The sequence below is a fragment of the Mirounga angustirostris genome, unplaced genomic scaffold, assembly GCF_029215605.1.
Source record: "Mirounga angustirostris isolate CCGP_5_RB_7025 unplaced genomic scaffold, mMirAng1.0.hap1 SCAF_7, whole genome shotgun sequence".
NCBI lineage: Eukaryota > Metazoa > Chordata > Mammalia > Carnivora > Phocidae > Mirounga > Mirounga angustirostris.
This window is the reverse complement of record NW_026991715.1, coordinates 27,151,992-27,176,406: the sequence shown is the minus strand read 5'-3', so window position 1 is coordinate 27,176,406 and position 24,415 is coordinate 27,151,992. Positions and strand designations below refer to the sequence as shown.

Genomic DNA, 24,415 nt, shown 5'->3' with positions numbered 1-24,415 from the left:
ACACAACAGGCATTCAATAAGTAACTTTTTCACGTAAGCACAAGTAGACAAGAGTGTGGCATTCAATGCTCAACTCGAAACCTCTCTTTCTGTATCCTTTTTGCTTCGTTTAGTCTTCTCTGTTACACAGACAACGCCCTGCTTTTTCTCAAGCCACCCTTGAAGAGTAGACAGTCTCTTGGGCACCTGGGTGGCTCAGTCAGTTAAGCCGCTGCCTTCGGCTCAGGTCATGATCCCAGGGTCCTGGGATCCAGCCCCACATCGGGCTCCCTGCTCAGCGGGGAGCCTGCTTCTCCCTCTCCCTGCCTACTTGTTCTCTCTGTCAAATAAATAAATAAAATCTTAAAAAAAAAAAAAGAGTAGACAGTCTCTTGGCTATCCTCTTCCCGTAACTGCATGCCACTCCAGGGTCCAACTCAAATTTCTAAACATTCCCTGGGCCTTAAAAAGTCAAAGTAAATAAGCTGTGCTCCAATTTTCTATTATGACTAGGTCAGAGTCCTAAACTCTTCTCAGAAGGTCCCAGTTTATCATATAACTTTTTAAGTAATTCCTATAATGGGACAACTGCCAGGAAGTGAATGCTATGTTTTGGGAGCAAGGAGAGTGTTTAAAAAAACAACAGTGCAGGGCGCCTGGGTGGCTCAGTTGGTTAAGCGACTGCCTTCGGCTCAGGTCATGATCCTGGAGTCCCGGGATCGAGTCCCACATCGGGCTCCCTGCTCGGCAGGGAGTCTGCTTCTCCCTCTGACCCTCCCCCCTTTCATGCTCTCTCTCTCTCAGTCTCTCTCTCTCAAATAAATAAATAAAATCTTAAAAAAAGGGGCGCCTGGGTGGCTCAGTTGGTTGAGCGACTGCCTTCGGCTCAGGTCATGATCCTGGAGTCCCGGGATCGAGTCCCGCATCGGGCTCCCTGCTCAGCAGGGGGTCTGCTTCTCCCTCTGCCCTCTTCCCTCTCCTGCTCTCTCTCTCTCATTCTCGCGCTCTCTCTCTCAAATAAATAAATAAAATCTTAAAAAAAAAAACAAACAACAAGAGTGCAGACTAAAAGGCTTCGTACAAGAATTAAGTTCGCTGAGTGAGCGAGCGGGATTCTCAAGTAAACCTTGTCCACCCAACAAGCCTGGATACCCTGACGAGACTGGGACTGGTCGCCTCCTAAGGTCGCCGGGGCTTGCAGGCGACACCAGGCCACGCCCAGGGGCCGGGGCCCCACCCGGAGGCCCACGCACTTCCTGGGGGCCCGAAAGCTGAGCCACAGGAACGCCTCCCCTCTCGTCCTTATCATTATTCTGCGCTCCCCAGATATTTCATTCTCCAGTTCGCAAGATGCGGCGGCCCGTAAACTGAAGGGGGCTCCTAAGGACTTACCGTCTTCCCCGCCCCATTGGGTCCAACCAAAATTGTGAGGGGGCTGAAAAAAGTGATAATTTGCTTATCTTTGTCCTCTATTCCAAAACTCCGCACGCCCAAAATGCTCATCTTTTCGATCCGGGACATGTTTGCAAATGTTTCTTTTCTCAACACCTGGAGCCTAAAGCCCCGTCCCACCAAGACTTAGCTGTGACGCCGGAGCAGGGCGAGCACCGGCCGTGAGGACCCGCGAGTCTCCGAATTGGGAGGCTCCAGGCAGGAGCGAAGGCTCTGGCTGGAACTCTTCCTCCCACACCGGCTTCCTTCCCGCCTGACGAGCGAGAGCGGGGGTGGGCCGGGCCGGGGCCGCCCGCGGTAGACACGAGACGCAGACCCAAGGACCCCGCAGCAGGGCGCACTCACAGATTCCCGCCGCGGCCTCCCCGCGGGTCACGTGGGTCGCTAGGACCAGCGTGCATTTACGCCGCAGGCCAGGGGCACGCCGGGAAGTCGGAGGCTCGCGGTGCGCGCGCAGCTCTGGCTTCCGGGAGCCGGTCGGGCCCGGCGGGTCTTTTGCTGGTGGCCCCGGAGTTCGCCTCCTTGCTGGGTGCGGGGCAGCCCTAAGCCCTAACTCTGAGGACGGCAAACGCTTGTGACAAACTGGTTATCGAAGTGTGATCCTGGGATGCCTGGGATGAAAGGGAGTGCGATGTCGGCGAATGTCAAAACTATTTTCTAAGAATATAAAGACGTCCCTCCGTTTTTCATTCTCTTTCGCTCTGTAATGTACGCACATGACGTATGGTGACGCCATCGCAATGATGGCTGAAAGAATGTGTGCTTGTATATTTCTTGTGCTAAAAAAAAAAATCTCAATTTTAATTTCCCAATTGAGTAAATATTGATAGTTATAACTCACATCAAAGCTCTTTGGGGTTCGCAGTAATTTTTAAGAGCGTAGGTGTCTAAGATCAAAAGTTGGGGAACTGCTGTAGACCAAAAGCCAAATGCTGTTACAAAACTATAAAACGTTATGCAAATATGATGTGAAAGAAATCCCTTCCTCTGAGTACCACCACAAGAATAGACACCTTTAAAATAAGAGATTCGGTTATGCAAGATGAACAATGAGAGACGTCCTGTACCGTAATGCCTATAGTTAACAATACTATATTGTGTAACAATACTATATTGTGTACTTAAAAATTTGCTGAGAGGGTAGATCTTGTGATAAGTGTTCTTATCACATAAACAAAAATAAGTTAAAAAGAAGGAGGGTGCAAACTTTAGGAAGTAATGGATATACCAATGGCACTGACTATAGTGATGGTGTCACTGGTGGTGTATACTTACCTCCAAAGCCATCAAGTTGTATATATTAAGTATGTACCGCTTTTTGTATGTTTAAAAAAATTTAATGTTTGTATGATAAAAAATGTTAAGTAAAATAAGAGAAACAATGACTGAATATTGCTTTTTGGAACCCAGCTTATGGAGGGCTATCACATGCAAGACCTACAGGAAAAATGACAGAAATTACAAAACAATAGTGGAAGACATTAAAATCAAAACAAAAACTTTGGATTCTTGATCTAGAAAAATGTAGGAAATGGCCTCCAATCACAAAATCCCCAATCATTTACAGAACTTAATACATAAACTAAAATATTCATGTCAAAGGATGCAAGTGGGGAAAGCCAGTGAGTACTCTCTTGCTGTACCAAGGAAGAAACATGAAAGCATCAGTTATCATAATACATATTTTAAGTTACTAATGGAACACAACAGGTTGAACTTATACAGTAATGCTTTATGTAACAATGTAATCTTAAAAATAAAAGATGAGAACCCATTTTTAAATTTTTAAAAAGATTTTATTAATTTATTTGAGAGAGAGAGAGAGCATGAGCAGGGGGAGGGGCAGAGGAAGAGGGAGAAGCAGACTCCCTGCTGAGCAGGGAGCACAATGAGGGACTCTATCCCAGGACCCTGGGATCATGACCTGAGCCAAAGGCAGATGCTTAACCCACTGAGTCACCCAGGTGCCCCTAGAGCCCATTTTTAAAGTCAGTTTATTTAAGCATTATTTACATATAGTAAAAGTCTCCCTTTTCCAGGGTACAGTTTCATGACTTTTGACAAATGTAAACAGTTGTGTAACCACCAAGGCCATTTTTTTTCTACCACCACACATTTGCATTGCTTGGATACTTGGACATCAATAGGAAGAAAAAAGCAAATCTGTATCTTATTTAACTTACCACTGGATAAGTTTCAGGTGGATGAAGATCTATATCTTTCTGGCAGCAATAAAAGTAGAGCCCAAGGATGTAATTACCCCCCTTTTTTTTTTAATTTTTTTTTATTAAAGATTTTATTTATTTATTTGAGAGACAGAGAGCACATGAGAGGGGGGAGGGTCAGAGGGAGAAGCAGACTCCCTGCTGAGCAGGGAGCCCGATGCGGGACTCGATCCAGGGACTCCAGGATCATGACCTGAGCCGAAGGCAGTCGCTTAACCAACTGAGCCACCCAGGCGCCCCTTACCCCCACTTTTAAAGGAGAATTTTATGACCCAAAGTAACATAAGAAATTAACAATGATTGAGACAACCAGACTTTATATGTCTCCTGCTGTGATTTTTTTTCAAGTATAGCTGACACACAATGTTACATTAGTTTCAGGTGTATAACATAGTGATTCAACAAATTTATACTATATGCTATGCTTACCGCAAGTGTAGCCACCATCTGTCACCATACAACTTATTACAATACCATTGACTATATTCTTCTACTGTCACCTTACCAGGAAGTACCCAATATTATTTCCTATGTGTTTGGTTTTTAAAAATTAACTTGAATCTAATCACACTTTTACACTTAGCCTCCAGTTCACAGGAATTGGGATTAGGTTAATAACACCCAAGAGGGGCGCCTGGGTGGCTCAGTTGTTAAGCGTCTGCCTTGGGCTCAGGTCGTGATCCCAGGGTCCTGGGATCGAGCCCCTCATCGGGCTCCCTGCTCGGCGGGAAGCCTGCTTCTCCCTCTCCCACTCCCCCTGCTTGTGTTCCCTCTCTAGCTGTGTCCCTTTCTGTCAAATAAATAAAATCTTAAAAATAAAAATAAAAATAACACCACAAGGATGGAAAAGGTAAATCTGGAAGGTGGAATGTGTTATAAGACACTGGCCCAGGCTCTCAGATCAGTGTCATTAAAACAAGGACTGCTGTAGATTCTAAAAGACTTTTAAAAAAGATTTATTTATTCATTTTAGAGAGAGAGTGAGAGAGCAGGGGGAGAACAGGGGGAGAGGGAGATAGAGTATTAAGCAGACTGTGCTGAGCACAGAGCCCAACTTTAAATAAAATAAAATAAAATAAAATAAAAGACTTTATTTTAAAAAAAGATGCAACATATGATCCTGGTTTGGATCTTTGTTTGCACATAGAGATGTGAAGGGAATTTGGGGGATACATAGGGAAATTTGAATGTAGTCCAGAAATTACATGCTAAAAAACTGTTATTGTTAATTTCATTATATTTGATGCGACAGTATCTTACTATGTAAGAAAATGATTCCTTTTTGAGATACATATGAAATGTTAATGATGGAGCATCATGCTTTTCTGTAATTTACTTTAAAATACTTCAGGAAAAAACAGCAAATTGAAGAAAAAAATTGACATGACAAAGTAGCCAGATTCCATGACAAAAAAAATTCGACTTTGTAACAGTTTTATAGGAAACTATAAGACTAAGAGAACAACCCGAGGAAGGGGGTAGAAATGAACTGCAATAAAAATGATTAATCCCTAAAATAAAAAGAACTGAAAAAGCAAACTAGTCAAGTTCCTATTTCTCAGTAAGCTATTACTGGAAAATGTTTTATTTTGCTTATATCATAATTAATGAAATGAAAAATAAATCTACTATGAGATACTATTTTATACTTACTAGTGAATCTCTTTTTCTGTATAGTACTTTCTGACACAAATTCTTTTTCTGGTATTGATATTGATACATTAGCTTTCTTTTGATTACTGTTTGTCCAGTATATCTTTCTATCCCTTGATTTTCAACCTTTTAGTGTCATTTTACGTGAAGTATATCTCCTGAAAACAGCAGAGAGACGATTTTTGGTAGAATTTTACAGTATCTGCCTTTCAATAGATGAGTTTACTCTTTTTATTACTGTGATTCATGATAAATTTGGATGTATTTCTCATATCTCTTTCTGTGCTTTTTCTTTGCTTCCTTCTCTCCTTTCCTGGTTTCTGGATTGATTGAGCTTTTTTTGGCCCTTGTTTTATTCTACTGGCTTGGAAGTTGTACATTCTATTCCTGTTCTTTTAGTGGTTCCTCTTATATTTTTCACATGCCTATTTTGAAATCTAAAGTTAATATCTTTTTTTTAATCGAGCGATAGTAAAATTTATTGAGGGATAGTACAAAGTTCCCGAAGAGAGAGGGTACCTGACAGGGTTGCCCTAAATTTAATATCATCAGGAAATTTCTAAACAGCACAAGAAAAATAAAATGCATCAACTCTGATCACTGTATCTCCCACATTATAATTGTTTACTATTTGTGTTCCTCATTGTCTTGAAATCCCCTAAATAAGTTATTTTTTAACCAGCATTATTTATTTAGGCTTACCAACATATTTATCAATCTAGTTGATTACCTCGGCTTCTTGCATCACACCTTTCATGGGGGTTCATCTTGCTCATTACATCAGCAAAATGATTAAACCCCAGTGCTAAAGAACTTTCAAGGAAAAAAATCTATCCCGCAGTGCTGATAGCAGGATTAAACAAAGCTATGTTTGTGAAAGTGCTTTGAAAGTTGTAAAACACTAAAAATGCAAGGGATTTTTTTTTGTCCATTTAATATTTTCAGAGGGGTGATCTGGTAAAATGTAACAAGAGCTGTAAAAACGGTCACACAAGTTCCTTGGCATAAGGAAATATTTAAAAAAATTATACAAAGAACTTTCTGGTAACATTGTTTATAGTTGTGGAAGACTAGAAACAATCCAAATGGTGAAGTGAGCTGTAGATACCAATTTCATCTAATAGCAGGTAACCTTTAAAATAATAAGTAGATACATGAAAGAGAGGTATTTATAAGCAAAAAAGATAAACACAAGTGGCACATATTCATTGGTTACAACTCTGTGAAGCTATATCTACATGTTAGTAAGGATCAGAAGAAGTCATCAAAAAACTGACAGTTGCTATGCCGAGGGAGGAAGTTCTGTGTTTTTCTTTCTGTAATGTTATTTATTCAATAAAAAGAATTATTTTAAAGATATCCTTGGGGATTGAAAGCATCAAGGTTAGAATAGGGTCAAAAAAAAAAAGAAAGAAAGAAAGAAAGAAAGAAAAAGAAAGAAAGAAAGAAAGAAAGAAAGAAAGAAAGAAAGAAAGAAAGAAAGAAAGAGATGCTATCATTTTACATTTAGTCACCACAAAAAAATTTATGGCATTATGCCCAGTTGATTGATTAGAATCAGTTCATAGAAAAGTCATTTGACCTTAAATGACTACACAGTTAGTAAAAACCACAGCTATCAGTACTTTTAAAAGTATGTTGCCAATTTGGAAGCCGCTAATAGAGATAAAGGTTTTTGGGCAAAAGTTTGGATGTTACCCACGAATACAACTTTTCAATACTATTCGAAATCCTTTTACATAATTACTAGTAATTCATAAAAATTCCAAGTACTGATTGCTAATTTTCTACTCTCCTAAAATAATATGGGTTTTTAAAAATGCCATAGTAGTTCACATTGACTTAGTCTCTACAGCTGAGCCTTAAAGTTTTGCTTTATCTTTTTTTCTAGGAGTCTGCTTTTTCTATTACTTCAGGCTCCCAGCCTGAGGGAATAGACTCCTTGAGTTTCCATAGTATTCACATTAATTTGTTCAACTAACACAGCCACGTACCTGCTTATTCATTCAGTTTTTTTTCCCAACAAACATTGAGTGCCTACAATAATAGGCTAGTCCTTGAGGACAAAAAGGTTAATTAAATAAAATCTTTCTACTCAAGTAGCTCACAGTCTAGTGAAAAGGTCCTGAATGCATGACATTTACAGGATGCAACGTCTTTTTAATAATGAAAGTAAAAGCAATCATTAGCTTTTCTCAACTTGCAGTGTTTTCTTTTAAAGATTTTATTTATTTATTTGAGAGAGAGAGTGAGAGAGAGAGCACGAGCAGGGATGGGGAGCCAGAGAGAGAGGGAGAGGGAGAAGCAGACTCCCCGCTGAGCACAGAGCCTGATGCGGGACTCGATCCGAGGACCCTGAGATCATGACCTGAGCCGAACCGACTGAGTCACCCAGAGCCCTTGGGTGACTTTTATTTTAAAATAGTTGTAGAGTTGCAGAAGTTGCAACAATGTTATAGAGAGTTCATGTGTACCCTGCACCCAGTTTCCTATAGTACATTTGACACAACGGAGGAACCAACATTGGCACAAGTATTAGACTCCACTGTTTTTTTGGAATTTCCTTAGCTTTATCTATTGTCCTTTTTCTGTTCCTGGATTTCACCCACGATACCATATTACATTCAGTCACCATGCTTGGACTCCTCTGGGCTGTGATAGTTTCTCAGACACTGCTTCTTTTTGATGACCTTGACAGTTTTAAGGAGTGTTGGCTGGGCATTTTCTCCCTCAATTTGGATATGTATGATGTTTTTCTCATGGTTAGATGGAGGTTACCGGGTTTGGGGAGGAAGACCACAGAGATAAAATGCCATTCTCATTACATCATGTTAAGAGTAGTTGCTATTAACTTAACTTATCACTGTTGATGTTGACCTCGGTCTCCTGGTTGAGGTTTGCCAGGTTTCTCCATTGCAAAGTTCCTCTTCTTATAATCTCCTTCCCATACTGTATTCTTTATTTTTTTAAAGATTGAATTTATTGGGGCGCCTGGGTGGCTCAAATGGTTAAGCATCTGCCTTCGGCTCGGGTCATGATCCCAAGGTCCTGGGATGGAGCCCCACATCGGGCACCCTGCTCCGCAGGAAGCCTGCTTCTCCCTCTCCCACTTCCCCCTGCTTGTGTTCCCTCTCTCGCTGTGTCTCTCTCTGTCAAATAAATAAATAAAAATCTTAAAAAAAATAAAGAAATAAAGATTGTATTTATTTATTTGAGAGAGAGAGACAGAGACAGAGCATGAGCGGGGGAGCGGCAGGCAGAGGGAGAGGGAGAAGCAGATCCCCGCTGAGCAGGGAGCTGGACACGGGGCTCGATCCCAGGACCCCTGGACCATGACCTGAGCCGAAGGCAGACACTTAACCGACTGAGCCACCCAGCTGCCCCCCACACTGTATTCTTTAAAATGAAGTCACTGTGTATCCCACACTTCAGGGGGATGATGCTCCACTTCTGTGTGGGTGCAATATCAACAAAAATTACTTGGAGTTCTCCTTCTGCACAGGAGATTAAAATAATAAACTTTTGTATGGAGTTTTACATTAATAAAGGTCTTCTAATTTTTTTTAATATATATATATTTTTAAGATTTTATTTATTTATCAGAGAGAGAGAGACAGAGGCAGGCAGAGGGAGAAGCAGGCTCCTTGCTGAGCAAGGAGCCCAATGTGGGACTCAATCCCAGGACCCTGGGATCATGACCTGAGCCAAAGGCAGACGCTTAACCGACTGAGCCACTCAGGCGTCCCAATAAAGGTCTTTTAAATACATTATTTTATAGTCTTTGCTATGAGAGAGTTTGAAGTCAGGTTTGGGAGATCAGTCTCACAGAGGAAAAGTTAATGAATTATGACAACATTTTTAAGAAATATAATTGTGCACACCCATGTTCATAGTAGCATTATTCACAATAGCCAAAAGATGGAAGCAACCCAACTGTCCACTGACAGGTGAATGAATAAGCAAAATGTGGTATATGCATATGATGGAATATTGCTCTGCCTTAAAAAGGAAAGGAAGTTTTGTCAAATGCTACAATGTGGATGAATCCTGAAGATATCTTAAGTGAAATAAGTCAGTCACAAAAAGACAAATGCCATATGATTCCACTTATGTGAGTTACCGAGAATAGTCACATTCATAGAGACACAAAGTAGAAGCATGATTGCCAGGGGCTGGAGAGAGGGGAAATAGCTGTTGTTTAATGGACGTAGAGTTTCAGTTTTGCAAGATGGACTGTACAACATTGTGAGTGTACTTAATACCACCGAACTGCACACTTAAAAATGGTTGAGATGTTAAATTTTATGTTATGTGTATTTTTACCATAATAAAATATTTTTAGGAGAAATATTATTTTGAATAGAAGGGGCTTTTTAATAACTAGCCCTCCCACTTGACCTACAGTTACACTGCAAATCAGAGGTTGCACACTGGTACCCTATATCATTGTGGTTTTTTTTTTAATATGAATTGCCAGCATTTAAAAATCAGGAGGTTATACATAATAATCAGGCTTTTGGATTCTTTAAAAATTGGGATGATCTAGCAACAGAAGTCCAAGGGTGTCACATGGCAACAATCAGCTGAATCTGAGGAGCATCTTCCACCTTTAGACAGGTCATTCAATGCTGCAGTTTACTTAGTCCCACCATCTCTGTTGTGTCACACCTTGTACATTCCATTGATTTGCACAGCCAGCTAGCAACTTGGGTGGGGTGAAGCCTGCTTCCAGCTACAGGGAGAGCCAATCAGTATAACCCATACCCCTCGCCACAGTTCAAGGGTGAACATGAGGTCCTTTGTCATAAGGAAGCTGAATTCTAGGACTTCTGATTGAGCTATCAGAAAAGCACAAATTTCTTTCTCCTGCTATTCAGGAACAGGATACATACAGATCCAGGAGATTTGACGTCATCTTGGGACCACAGTGGGAGAGCTGCCTGACAATGGAGCCAAGGAAGAATCACCAAGGCAAGCAAGATATAAAGGAGCCTCTACCCCGGACCATTTGGTTGTATGATCTAATAATTCCCTGTTTGGCTTCAACCAGTTGGGGTTAGGGTTTTGGTCACTGGCAACAGAAAGGATCCTAACATAGTTGCCAGTGAACTTGACCCTGCTAAGTTTTGATGGTCTCTGCTCTAATCACCATCTTCCCATAAGTATTTTTAAATTCCTTTTAAGACAGATCAGTCTAGTAACAACAGTGATAGAATTTTGTCAACCTGAAAAAGACTTTCCCAATATTTATACATTCTGGTATAAAATTTAGTGGTGTGCATTATACTTCTCCTTTTTACACGTATCTTTTAAGAGGAAATTCAATCTTCTAGTTTTAGGAAATGCAAATGTGAGGCAATGATGTATCAACCCAAAGATTTTCTTTGTAATAGAAAATGTTTTTAAAGGGGGGGATGTAGGGATTTTTATAATTATTAAAAGATAAAGGTAAAATTATTTTTTAAGATACAAGGCATTGGAAACATTTCGTATTACGAAATGCCATTATTAGGTATTCTCTATCTGATTGTTAGAAATTATTCATTTCCTCAAAGATAGAGAATAAATTGGTTGGGGATGCAATCTTGTACTATGCACTTTCTTTGCCCAAGGCAAACACTGAGCATTTGACAGCTATGAAAATGCTTCTGCATTTGAGTTTGCTAGCTCTTGGGACTGCCTATGTTTCTGTCACTGCTGTAGAAAGTACCATGAATAGACTGGTTGCAGAAACGTTGACACTGCTCTCCGCTCATCGAACTCTGCTGATAGGCGATGGGGTAATTTTCTTCTTGATTCCTATTTAAAAAGCATGGGTAATCATTGGCAGTGGTTGATTTTTAAAGATTTGTTATTAATAATGAAATTATGAGTGTTAGTAATATGTAATGGGTAACCATGTTACTAGGAAGCATTATATTAAAAGTTATGAATCTTACAATATGTTAAAAATGAATGTATTTCCTTTCCTTTTCAGAACCTGATGATTCCTACTCCTGAACATAAAAATGTAAGTTAAATTATGATTTGACAAAACAATTGCATGAATCAGTTTCATATTTTAAGCTACAAAGCATTAGTTAACATTGGAATGATTTAATTTCATCTATTTTGTTTTTATGTATGTGGATGTGAGTGTATGTGCTTATGAATATTAGGAATGGTGTTAGGAATGACTCTACAATATTAAGTAGAATCCATTAAGCAAGTGGATCAGGCCCTTTTTTGATGTTGTCAATTCTCCATCTCAAAGAGCCTCATATCAAGCGTTCTTTCCAGAAAAATTCCATACTGGGTGAGAGGTGCCTCCTAGTCTCCATTCGCCTCTATCTTTGGCTTTTCTCACTTTAAAGTCTTTCTGAAAGTACTAGCAACTTAGGGTTATATATTTAGAATTATGGTCAGTAGACATTCAAATATACAGTGAAGTCCTATGTTAATAGTCATTTCTTAAATGATTTTAACTCTAATAGAATTGTATACCTTTGAAGTATGTCATGGTCATATTAAAATGTTAAAGATGTGATATCATTAGTCTAAACAGAATAAAATTACCAGCCAGAACTGTCAGAGGAAACTCTGATGTGAGGTAAATCAGTAATATAGTTGCATTATACTTCTTAAACACTTTTTCATTAAGCATTTAATTTATATCATTTGTCAGACCCCTCAGTAATTATATAAATGTCATTTACTTATAGAAATTATAGCTCAGGGCGCCTGGGTGACTCAGTAGGTTAAGCGTCTGCCTTCGGTTCGGGACATGATCTCAGGGTCCTGGGATCGAGCCCCACATCCGGCTCCCTGCTCAGGGGGGGAGTCTGCTTGGCCCTTTCCCTCAACCCCCACGCCACTTGTGCTCTCTCTCTCTCTCAAATAAATAAATAAAATCTTACAAAAAAAAAAAAGGAAGAAATTATAGGTCAGTATGAGGTGGTTTCCCACCTGGAAAAGAAACAAGCGAAATACTCTTGGGAGAAAGGAACTTGTGTAAACTCCACAAAACAAAGTCTAAATTTTTGGACCAAATTTTGATAGCTTGGTTTTTTTTATTATTTTTTTAAGATTTTATTTATCTATTTGACAGAGAGAGACACAGTGAGAGAGAGGGAACACAAGCAGGGGGAGTGGGAGAGGGAGAAGCGGGCTTCCCGCGGAGCAGGGAGCCCGATGCGGAGCTCGATCTCAGGACCCTGGGATCATGACCTGAGCCAAAGGCAGACGCTTAATGACTGAGCCATCCAGGCGCCCCGATAGCTTGTTTTGATTATTTATATTTTTAAAAATTTTCCTCACTTAGCACCAGTTGTGCATTGAAGAAGTCTTTCAGGGTATAGACATACTGAAGAACCGAACTGCACAAGGGGAGGCTGTGGATAAACTATTCCAAAACTTGTCTTTCATAAAACAACACATAGACCTCCAAAAAGTAAGTTAAAGACATTTGGTGGAAACTTAAGTATATTTGTCTGGCTGTGCCTGTTTTGACAAGAACTGACAGTTTTCCTACAATACCTCTTGTTTGTTCTTTTCACAGAAAAGGTGTGGAGGAGAAAGATGGAGAGTAGAAAAGTTCCTAGACCACCTGCAAGTGTTTCTTGGTGTCATAAACACCGAGTGGACAACAGAAAGTTGAGACAAAACTGACTTATTGTAGTGAAAGATTTTGGAGAAGAAGAATGTTTTCTTTTGCAATAAGATGAGGGCCAAACCAGCAGGGGGCCTTAATGATCCGTAGACTTAAACTTCAGAGGCAAAGTAGATATTTCAGGCATCCTACTACTTTACCACCTCACACAAGCAGAAGGCATAAAAATAAAGTGTTTGAGACATATTTCAGATACCCGATCTTTGAAGTATTTTCCTCCAGTTTGCTCCAGGCAAAATAAATATGTACTTTAACCTTATTTAACACAACATTCTGTAAAATGTCTGTTAACTTAATATTTATTTATGAAATGAAGAAGAATTTGATAAATTAATATTTATATCAGATTGGGCTATGTTCCAATAAAACAAAAATAAACAACTCTGATTCAGTTTGTTGCTGGCCTCTGTCCTACTTTTTTTTTTTTTTTAGATTTATTTATTTATTTGAGGGAGAGTGTGAGCTGGGGAGGGGCAGGGGGAGAGAATATCCATGCAGACTCCGTCTGAGCACGGAGCCGGACACAGGGCTTGATCTCACCACCCATGGGATCAGGACCTGAGCCAAAACCAAGAGTCCGACACTTAACCGACTGAGCCACCCAGGCACCTCTGTCCTACTCTTGAAGTGAGCACCGTCTGTGTGAAAACACACTGAGTTTGGAGGGAGAGTCTGCATCTGTGCTGGTTGAGCATTCCCGTATCCCTGGTGACGGAAGTCGTGGGGTTGCTAGGCGAACCACAGGCAGAAGTGATCCAGCAGGTCTTAGCGGGGATGTGGGCTGCAGGAGCATGGGGGGGGGCTGAGCATGGTTTCCTCGCCGCAGTGTAGCGGAAGAAGGGAGGGTGCAGGTTAAATGGTAGGTGATAAATGAATGGATGAATGAATGAATGAATGAACCTTCCAGGACTGGCCGGAGAATTAAAATGACTTTCAAAGATTTTCCTTGGAGGAGGATAGTGTAAAAATCTGTAACTAGGTCTCTTCTTGGCCAGTGAGAAGAATTTGGCAGACCAATCCCACTGCCAGTTCAGGGAGGGAGGCAGAAACCCTCTTGGTGGAGCCCAGAGCACTGTGGCCAGGGAGAGTTCTTCCTCCTCTCCCAACAAAAGGGCCCGAAAAGCTGGTTGGCAGTTATATTCAGAAGACTGGGTTCTAGAGGGTCCTATCATCCTGTATCCCCAGGGGTAGAACTGCAGCCATCCAGTCTGCCTGCTTATGACGATCGGTACCATAACTGAAGGTTCTTCTGCTTGAGGAAATTTCTCAAAGATCCAGAAAGTATGTTCTTGAAAATATATTTTAAAACTGAGATAGAACTGGAGGAGAGATCCAATAAGAATATTCAACTATGCCATTGACTACTTCATCTACTGATCACAGGGTCTACACTGCGTGCTGGGATACAGTTACAGGTATAGGCTGAGGCTCCGTATCGATGGGCGCCATTACCCCAGGCATTATCTGCACGGCTTGTACGGATCACACTCGGCTGTTTGTGTGCGGCAACCACTCTTATTGTGTCTGGGCACAGGGGAGGGGCAGGGCAGTCGGACATAGAGTCTCAGGTTGGAGAGTGCGAGTCCTTCTGTGTAAGAAGACAAGTTTTCCTTCCAGCACAAACCTAAGTATGGTGGTTAATGCTCTGCCATGGCCCAGACCCCCAACTGTGTGTCCACCCAGCCCTGAGAGCTGGAGCCGAGCCAATGAAGAGGAAGATGGGTCAGCACAGCACCATGCTGACTGTTCTAGAACTGACAGGAAACAGGAAACTCGATTTGTGAAGAGACTGATTGTCAACTTAATTCAATTCAGCAAATATTTATTGAGCTCCCATCTGGTCCAGGACTGTTTTAGGGACTAGGATCCAACAGTGAATAAAGCAGACAACATTCCCTGCCCTTGTAGACTTATATTCTCTCTCACACAGTAAAATGCCTGAATGTAATCAACAAGCTAACATATTAGATTGCAAAATATTTTTAAATTTATGTTTTTGTATTTAGTTATTTAATAAATGGTGGTAATATATTTATTTAAAATTTTTTAAAAAGATTTTATTTATTTATTTGACAGAGAGAGACACAGTGAGAAAGGGAACACAAAGCAGGGGGAGTGGGAGAGGGAGAAGCAGGCTTCCTGCTGAGCAGGGAGCCCGATGCGGGGCTCGATCCCAGGACCCAGGGTGCAAGCACAAGCGGGTAGGAGCGTGGGGGGTAGGGGCAGAGGGAGAGAGAGAGAGAGAATCTTAAGCAGACTCTACACCCAGCACAGAGCCGAACACAGGGCTCGATCACGACGCCCCAGGAAATACTCAGACTTTTCAAAGATTGATTCATATGAGGTGTGAGCTCACACTGACACCTGGAAAATCCAAATGCCACCTTGATATTCTGGCTGGAATGGAAATCGCTTAGGACAAGTGATAAAAGGAGCTTTGGCATGAGTCTTTTGTATACCTTTTGATTATTTTTTCAGTTCTTTACCATATATGTGGGATAAATATTCTTAGCGCCTGGGAGAGCCTTCATATTGGTTCTCTGACCCATGAAGTAAGGGACAAGTGGAAGGCCTTGAAACTATCTGGACCCTGTCAAGATAGAAAATCAAAGACAAATACTATATTCCTGGTTGACTGCCACCATGAAAGATTTGAAACATGCAAGAGGTATATATTCCCATTCAATTTATCCTTTGTCCTCTGCAAAGACCAGAACGACACTTTCAATTCAGGCTGTGGCAGACTAGCTTGTACAGACTAGCCCTGGAGCTAAACAATTAGGAAAGATGGTTAAATAGTTTCAAAAATCAATTTAAAACAATTAGATGACATGGCAATGAAGACTTAAGAGACTGTAAAGAAGGTAAGCTTAGAAGTGGGCCTCACATTTGGCATAGCTTTTTGCTTTGAGGCATTTACCGATTAGTAAGCAGTGGTCTAGAGGTTGAGGAGCTGAGCAACAGAGAAGCCAAGAGAAAAGCTGTGGCTGAGGGACCATGGGTAAAGCAGAGTTTTAGGCAGTTTCATGGGTATGGAGGAACAAAAATTGGAGTTTAGGGCCCAGGAAGTAGGAGAGGTTTCTGTAAATACTTCCAGGCTTTCCACTGGGACCCCTGAAGAATTATACTTTAAGAACTAACTGAAGTAGACCGGTCCTTTAAAACCAAAACCCATCTTTCTTTTTTAGCTGTATCTCAGACTAAATTGAGATGACCTGTTCTTACCGTAATTGCTTGCTAGAAGTGCATCATTTCTGGAGGAAGATACCATCATCTTGTGTAAGACAATGACTGTATAATTCGTTCTTGCATTTTAGAACTTCCTTCTGAGATGGGTTTTCTCCCACAACTACAATTTATCAAAGTTCTTTTAGTGAGAGTTTATTGGTAATACATTCTCTCAGTTTTTATTCCTCCTAAGGTGTTTTAGCTGATTTTTTTTTAAGATTTTATTTATTTATTTATTTGAGAGAGAGAATGAGAGGCAGAGAGCACGAGAGGGAAGAGGGCAGAGGGAGAAGCAGACCCCCTGCCGAGCAGGGAGCCCGATGCGGGACTCGATCCCGGGATTCCAGGATCATGACCTGAGCTGAAGGCAGTCGCTTAACCAACTGAGCCACCCAGGCGCCCTGTTTTAGCTGATTTTAAAATGAGCAAAAGACATGAACAAATATTCTGCCAAAGAAGATATATATATATATATATATATATATATATATATATATATATATATATATATATATATATATATATATAGTAAATAAGCATATGAGGGGCGCCTGGGTGGCTCAGTTGGTTAAGCGACTGCCTTCGGCTCAGGTCATGATCCTGGAGTCCCGGGATCGAGTCCCGCATCGGGCTCCCTGCTCGGCGGGGAGTCTGCTTCTCCCTCTCCCACTCCCCGTTTGTGTTCCCTCTCTCGCTGTGTCTTTCTCTGTCAAATAAATAAATAAAATCTTTAAAAAAAATAAGCATATGAAAAGATGCTCAATATCATGTATCATTGTGGAATTGTAAACAAAAATGAGATATCACTATGCACCTATTAGAATGGCCAAAATCCAAAACACTGATAACACCAAATACTGGCAAGAATGTGGAGGAATAGGAACTCTCATTCACTGCTGGTGGGAATCCAAAGTGGTACAGCCACTTTGGAAGTTTCTAATAAAAACTAATCATATTTTTACCAGACAATCCAACAATCATTCTCTTTGGTATTTACACAAAAGAAAATATATACACACAAAAATCTGCACATAGATGTCTATAGAAGTTTTCTTTTCTTTTTTAAAAAGATTTTATTTATTTATTTGAGAGAGGGAGAGTGGGAGAGAGAGAGAGAGCACAAGCAGGGTGAGGGGCAGAGGGAGAAGCAGACTCCCCACTGAGCAGGGAGCCTGACATGGGGCTTGATCCCTGGACTCCGGGATCATGACCCAAGTCGAAGGCAGACACTTAACCAACTGAGTCACCCAGGTGCCCCTATAGCAGCTTTATTTATAACTGCCCAAACCTGGAAACAACCAAGATATCCTTCAGTAAGTGAACTGATAAATAAATTGTGGTACATACAGATGATGGAATATTATTCAGCATTAAAAAGAAATGAGCAATCAAACCATGAAAAGATACAGAAGAACCTTAAATGGATATTACCAAGTGTAAGAAGCCAATCTGAAAGGGGTTGTAAGATTCCAATGCTATGATATTTGGAAAAGGCAAAACTACAGAAACAGTAAAAATATTAGTGGTTGCCAGGAGTTAAAGAGGAGGGAGGGATGAAGAAAGTGCAGCACAGAGGCTTTTTAGGGCAGTTAAACTCTTCTGTATGATACCATAAATGCAGATACATGTCATTTACATTTATCAAAACCCATAGAAGGTACAACACCAAGAATGAACCCTAATGTAAACTATGGACTTTGGGTGATAACGACGTGTCAGTGTAGGTTTGAATCTCAGCTGTATCGCCTATTAGCTGTGTGACCTTGGCCGGTAACTTAAACTCTCTGAGGCTTTGATTTCATATCATAAAGAAGGAATACTACTGTCTTTCATTGGCTTGTGATGACAATTAGTTGAGATAGTGACATAAAATGTCTAGGAAAGTCTAACCCATTTGAAGAGATCAGTAAATGGTAGTTTGCTTGCCTCCTTCGGCATAACACTGGAACATTGTGAACATTTATTGAGGGCCTATTGTGTTAAATACTAGTGCTACTCTCCAGTATTTCTTTCTTAAAAAAAAAAAAAGATTCATTTATTTATTTGAAAGAGAAAGCACATGCGTGAGTAGGGGGATGGGCAAAGGGAGAGGGAGAGAAACTTCAAGCAGACTCCCCACTGAGTGCAGAGCCAGTCCTGGGGATTGATCTCACAACCCTGAACTGAAACCAAGTGTCAGACACTTAACCGATTGAGCCACCCAATCGCCCCGCTCCACTATTTCTGACTTTTCTCTTTTTCTGGGCACATGGGAGAACTGTATTTTCCTTGCCTCTTGAAGTTACTCGTGGCAGCGTGACTTACACTAACAATGTGGTGTGAAGTACTTAAGAACTGATGTGTGATTCTCCTTGTTCCCTGTCAAGGGAATTGCAAAAAGCAGTTTTGATATGGAGTCACCATAAGATGGAAGTATTCTGGAACACCGAGCCAACCCACAGAGGACAATTGCTCTGAAAGGTTGCCCAGAGCCACACCCACAGAAGACTTTGTGTAATTTAGAAACAAACCTCTGTTGTGTGCTGCCCCTGGGATTCCGGGATGATTTGTTACTGCAGCACCACCTAGAGATTCTGACTGATACATACACAGAGATGTATCAGATGGATCTGACAATGTTGCAGCGTAAAAACAAGAGCTCTGACAGAGGAATGTTCGAAGTCATGCAGGGCTCTGAGAAGGAGCAACTAATCCTGCTGGGGTAGGCAGGGAAAGAGAGAGGAGGCAGCATTTGAGCTGGACTGTGAGAGCCAAGAGAGAGGGATGAATGAAGACAGGAAAGTTACACTTTCCCTGCTTGGGAAACGATGGATGTAGAGAGGCACTGTGAGCAGAGGCACAGAGGTGCGAACATTCATGGGACTATTCTGGGAAGAATAAGACTAACATTCCCTACGGAACGTTTTCCACATGGAACATTTCTTCATAGAATGTGTGTCCTTCAACACAATGCTTTTCTACCAATATCTATGTAGGAAAAATATTATACTTATGTCCCCCCAACTCGATGCATTTTTGAGTGAAGTGGTGGTGGGGAGCTCAACAGAGAAAGTCTTTACTTTCTTTCCACATATAATTGGCAGCATATCGAGGTTCACAGGAGATAGCTGGAAAGGCTCTGAAGGTCAACCCGGGAGACATGTAGTGTGTTATATAAACAAAGCAGCCATATTAGTGATTTCGTGGTCAGGAAGTAGTGTTTTAAATATTTTACCACCATGGGGTGCCTGGGTGGCTCAGTCGTTAAGTGTCTGCCTTCGGCTCAGGTCATGATCCCAGGGTCCTGGGATTGAGCCCCGCATCGGGCTCCCTGCTCGGCAGGAAGCCTGCTTCTCCCTCTCCCTCTGCTGCTCCCCCTGCTTGTGCTCTCTCTCTCTGCCAAATAAGTAAATAAAATCTTAAAAAATAAAAATAAAAAAATAAAAAAACCACACACAAAAAAACCCAAGAATATAGATTTCTGAGCCCCACCCTGGATCTATGTCTGGCTCTGTGCTCAGTGTGGAATCTGCTGGAGATTCTCTTCCTCCTCCTCTGTTCCTCCTCCCCTACCCCTGTCACACATGCACATACCTGCTCTCTGTCATAAATAAATAAATAAATAAATAAATAAATAAATAAATAAATAAATAAATAAATAAAGTTTTTAAAAAGAGTAAAGTCTGAGTATGTCCTTTACCAGTGCATGGTTATTCTGATGAATGGTTCTAGGTCTCTTTGGTAAAGGATTGAAGAAAGAAAGTTTACTCCGTGAAGTAGGATTGTAGGGTCCCTCCCATTTAATGAATGCATGCTGAGATCTGGGAAATGGATGAAGGGTCTGATTTTCCATTGTGGTGGCTCTTGCACGCCTCAACCCATAAGCTCTTGATTGTATCTAACTACCTATATATTGAATAGCATGCTGATTGATCATCCATCTCTCTTGCCTCTTGAAATGCTTTACTGTATTAGCCACCACTATAAATCCCAGGGTCAAAGGGACCTTACATAGCCTGACTGCTCATTGCAGTAATTATGACCACTTTGTTTTTGATGGTTAAGTGCTTCCAACCTGGCCTCTGCCATTCTAGGGATTCCATCTTGCCCAGTGATATTAGGGAGCCCATGTCAATGGTAACATCCCCCACCTTCAACCCAGCTTATGGAGAACTTCTACTACCAAGCTTTGCAACGATGCCTGTTTCTCCTCACTAGTGCATCTTGTGCTGTATTAGTGAAAGGAGTGTTCTCTGTGCCCTCCAGAGAACATAGTCAGATAGTGGGTACTCAGACCATACACAATACATCTATCTAGCATTCCTACTTCCTGAGCTATCTGCCCTCTTCCTCAACACTATGGAAAGAATGTTCTGGCATCTCCATTTCATATTCTGTAGACCACCACCAAGTCAGGCTTCAAAGAGCCATTCCAGTAAACTGTTAGGATCCGCTCTGGGTGTTCTTGCCAAAACATTAAATGCTGCATCACAGTGAGTAGCACCCCCCCCCTCCCCCCCCCCCGCCGCCAGCAATGAATTCAACTCTATCTACTCAACTCTATATTCTTCTGGACTAACAAGATCCACTTGGCTTTGGATTCTGACAGTACATATCTGTAAGCTCCTGCACTCCCTCTCTCCTGAATGTCAGCTGGGAAGCTAATGCCTCTCAGCTTCAAACACACCTTCTATACTCTGCTAGAACTGTGATCCTGCAAACCCATTTCTGCTTTGCCAGCTGATTCTCTGTTAGGATCTGTCAATAGGGGGCGCTAGACTAGGAGGCTGGAGGAAGAAGGGACTTGCTCCTTCCTGTTTGCTTACTATTCGTTGTTTTTGCCTCCTATTCTTGTCTTTTATATTCCTAATCCTAATCTTAGTGTTACCCTGGCAACAGCCGTTCATTCCAGTAGCAGCAAGCGGTTACAGTTTGCAGTTTTGCCAACATTCATTCAAACAACCTTAGCATACTTCATCCCCCCCCTCCCAAAATCCCAGCACCACTCAACCAGCACCTTCCCCCCAGAGATCTGGATCCCATTCCCATCGGCCCCTTTTCTGAGCTCAGAAACACCACCAGCCACAGAGTACTGCACCCTCCACAGAGCTTGGACCTTTAGGTCCAGGGGTTCCCTTCCCTAAGGTTGTATGTTTTAATAATTCTAACCTCTTCCCTTTGATCTCCAGCCATTGGGGCGGTAGCATCTTCCCACAAAGCACCACCTTCATAATACCTTATTGTTCCCTTTCTGTCTCTCCAGTTATCCAATACCTGCTTAACAATTATTTATATTCAATTCTCTCTATTAAAATAGCTGGTATAGCTTCTGTCTTCTGATTGGGCCCAAATTGACACAAATTATTATTATTTTTTTAAAGATTTTATTTATTTATTTGACAGAGAGAGACACAGCGAGAGAGGGAACACAAGCAGGGGGAGTGGGAGAGGGAGAAGCAGGCTTCCCGCAGAGCAGGGAGCCCGATGTGGGGCTCGATCCCAGGACGCTGGGATCACGACCTGAGCCGAAGGCAGATGCTTAATGACTGAGCCACCCAGGCGCCCTGACACAAATTATTTTGAGCTCTAATTCTGATTACTAGCCTGCAGACAGTGGGGAGTGTGAAGAGGAGAATAAATGTCATCTTGGGAAGCACCTGTGTCAAGAGAAATAATTTTTCTGTCTCCAAGCAAGGAGGAGCTAGTCCACTTTGGCAAGGGGGAAAGAGCTGCTTCTGCCGGTTAAGGAGAACTCAGAAGAACTTGGGGTTTCAAGTTGGTTTTCTCACCCACGTGTTCCTATCCCAGATCTCATGGTCCCACACTCTTGCTATAAGGGCCACAACTTTGCCATAGAAGAGTGCCAAAGTTGCACAACTATTCTCCTCTGAAGCTCTACAAATAATCAGACCCTGAACCTAATTCTCAGCTCAGTCTATGGCTGCAGGAGATAAGGATCTCCATTTTTTAAAAGTTTTTATTTAAGTAATCTCTACACCCAGTGTGGGGCTCGAACTCGACCCCAAGATCGAGAGTCACATGCTCTTCTGACTGAGCTAGCCAGGCGCACCAGGGGTCTCTTTTAAAGTTGCCATGGAAGTCTGCTAGCATTCAGAGCGTACCTTAAATTGGAATTAGATTGCTCTGAGCCTATCGCCCTTCTTTGGTAAGGTCTCCACGGCTGTCAGAAGAGCCATTGTGCTCCGCAATTGCAGTTATTTGCAATCCTTGCAATTAACATAGCTCCCGTATATCTCACCCACTTCATCTTCCATTGCCTTGCTCTCCATCTGCCCTTCACCCAAATTAACCAGTTAAAAGCTTAAAAAAACTCCAAAGCCACTGCATGCCAGAAGTTACTCTCAAACTGCTTAGCACCAGCAATAGGTTCCTATTATTTTAGAGAGGTGAGCAACTGAACTTCAAAATTTCATTCCAAGGGTTTGTTCCATCTGATACCAACCGTCCATAGCCGGGGTATCCTCAGAAAGCAGAGCCTGAGGCAAGCATTAAAGCACCGACACTTAATTTGGGAGTTATAAGCCTATATTGGTTAGGTTGAGGGAAAAAGGGAGGTGAGGCAAGAAAGACGTGCAGCAGTGTGGTGTGATACTTCAGTGTATTGGGCACAACTTCATACCAAGGTGTGAGCAAGCATAGCAAATCTCTCTGCAGGTATGTGTGCTTGTCCCAGGGAATTTCTGCAGGAGTGCTCAAAGAAGGCGGCAGAACAGCACAGAGAAAGGCCAAAGGAGAAGGGAATTCATACGCCAGGCTCCCTTTTGTCTGCCACACCCCATTGGTCAAATTCTCCTCTATTGAATTATTGGATCAGTGGCAGCCCCTTGGAAGCCAGCCTTCATTCCACACAGCGGGGCATTTCACCTGTGTCTGGAAGCATAGGGGTGACTTGGTGTGAGTGGGGTGCTGACCAAGAGAGAGAAAGGAGGAAGTGGAGGAAATCTGAGAAGGCACACAAATATGTGCCCCATACAAATATAAATCCCAAAAACTGATGCAAGAATACAAAGGGTTCTATGACCATTACAGTAATTTAATTAATCATTTAAAATATTTCCAGGTACCTGGATGGCTCAGTCGGTTAAGCATCTGCCTGTGGCTCAGGTCATGATCCTGGTGTCCTGGGATCGAGTCCCGCATCGGGCTCCCTGCTTCTCCCTCTGCCTCTCTCTCTGTCTCTCATGAATAAATAAATAAAATCTTTAAAAATAAATAAATAAATAAAATATTCCCACAAAGAATGCACAAAGGATAGACAGTTTTATCAGTGAGTCCTTCCAAACCTTCAAGTCACATGTAATTCGAAACATATATAAACTCATACAGAAAATAAACAAAACATAATGTCTTCCAGCTTATTTTGAAAAGCTAATATATGTTAGTAAAATCAGAGGGGGATATCACAACAAAAGAAAATTATGATGCTATAGTCACTCATGAACATGCACGTAAAAATTGTAAAGAAAATGTTATCGATCCAAATCCAGAATGTATAAAAAGATATTACATAACAACAAAATTGAACTTAATCTAGGAATTCAAGATTCAAAATTAGAAAATCTATTAATGTAATTTACCACATTAAACAATTAAAGAGATAAATCACATATCAATGCACAAAAAGCATTACTGAAATTTAATATCCACTTATTATAACTACTTTTAGCAAAGTTAAAATAAAACGGAATTTCTTTAATCTGGTAAGTTTACAGCAAATACTGTGCTCAATGGTGATACATTAAAAACATCCCTTTAAAAGCAGGAACAACGCAGGGGTGCCTGGGTGGCTCAGTCGGCTAAGTGGCGACTCTTGAGGTTGGGGGATCAAGCCCTGCCGTGAAGCCTGTTTGAGATTCTCTCTCGCCCTCTCTCTCTGCCCCTCCCCATCCAATAAATAAATAAATAAATAAATAAATAAATAAATAAATAAATAAATAAATAAAAGCAGGAACCAATGGAAGAATGTGCAGGACCACTTTATGTGCACTGCACAATCCCAGGGAGAACATCTTACATCATAAACATTGTGGATTTGAATATGTATCATGATCATTTCCTACCAGATGGAAGTAAAGGGTATTGAGGAAGAAGGCTTTTTCCAATTTGCACAGAAGCTTTATATGGGCTACTGGTGGTCCTGGATAATGTTAACTCCATTTTGTTTAAAAACTGTGACTGCAAGTACTGGCCTTTGCAGCAAGATTATAAATAGTACTAATAAATATGAGGA

The 24,415-nt window shown here is 41.4% G+C and overlaps 2 protein-coding genes across 3 annotated transcripts in view; one reads left to right on the top strand and one right to left on the bottom strand.

The window, feature by feature from the left end:
- The window catches only part of RAD50 (RAD50 double strand break repair protein), an 83,955-nt gene extending 82,147 nt beyond the window's left edge, over nt 1-1,808 (bottom strand). For both annotated transcript variants that reach the window (XM_045892411.3, XM_045892420.3), the window contains exon 1: nt 1,372-1,808. In XM_045892411.3, the coding sequence (XP_045748367.1) occupies nt 1,372-1,500 (129 nt within the window). In that variant the 5' untranslated portion in view covers nt 1,501-1,808. The remainder of the gene's footprint in view (nt 1-1,371) is intronic.
- A 9,099-nt stretch (nt 1,809-10,907) lies between these two features.
- On the top strand, nt 10,908-12,945 carry IL5 (interleukin 5). The gene is made up of 4 exons (XM_045892443.1): nt 10,908-11,089; nt 11,287-11,319; nt 12,610-12,738; nt 12,847-12,945. Exons 1-4 carry the CDS (start codon nt 10,946-10,948, stop codon nt 12,943-12,945), a joined length of 405 nt encoding a protein of 134 aa, XP_045748399.1. The 5' UTR covers nt 10,908-10,945.
- The last annotated feature ends 11,470 nt before the right edge of the window (nt 12,946-24,415 follow it).

Coding starts and splice junctions, on each gene's coding strand:
- IL5 (XM_045892443.1), top strand. CDS start 10,946: ATGAAAATGCTTCTGCATTTGAGTTTGCTAGCTCTTGGGACTGCCTAT. Junction 11,090..11,286: donor CTCTGCTGATAGGCGATGGG/GTAATTTTCTTC, acceptor TTTCCTTTTCAG/AACCTGATGATTCCTACTCC. Junction 12,739..12,846: donor AACACATAGACCTCCAAAAA/GTAAGTTAAAGA, acceptor TTCTTTTCACAG/AAAAGGTGTGGAGGAGAAAG.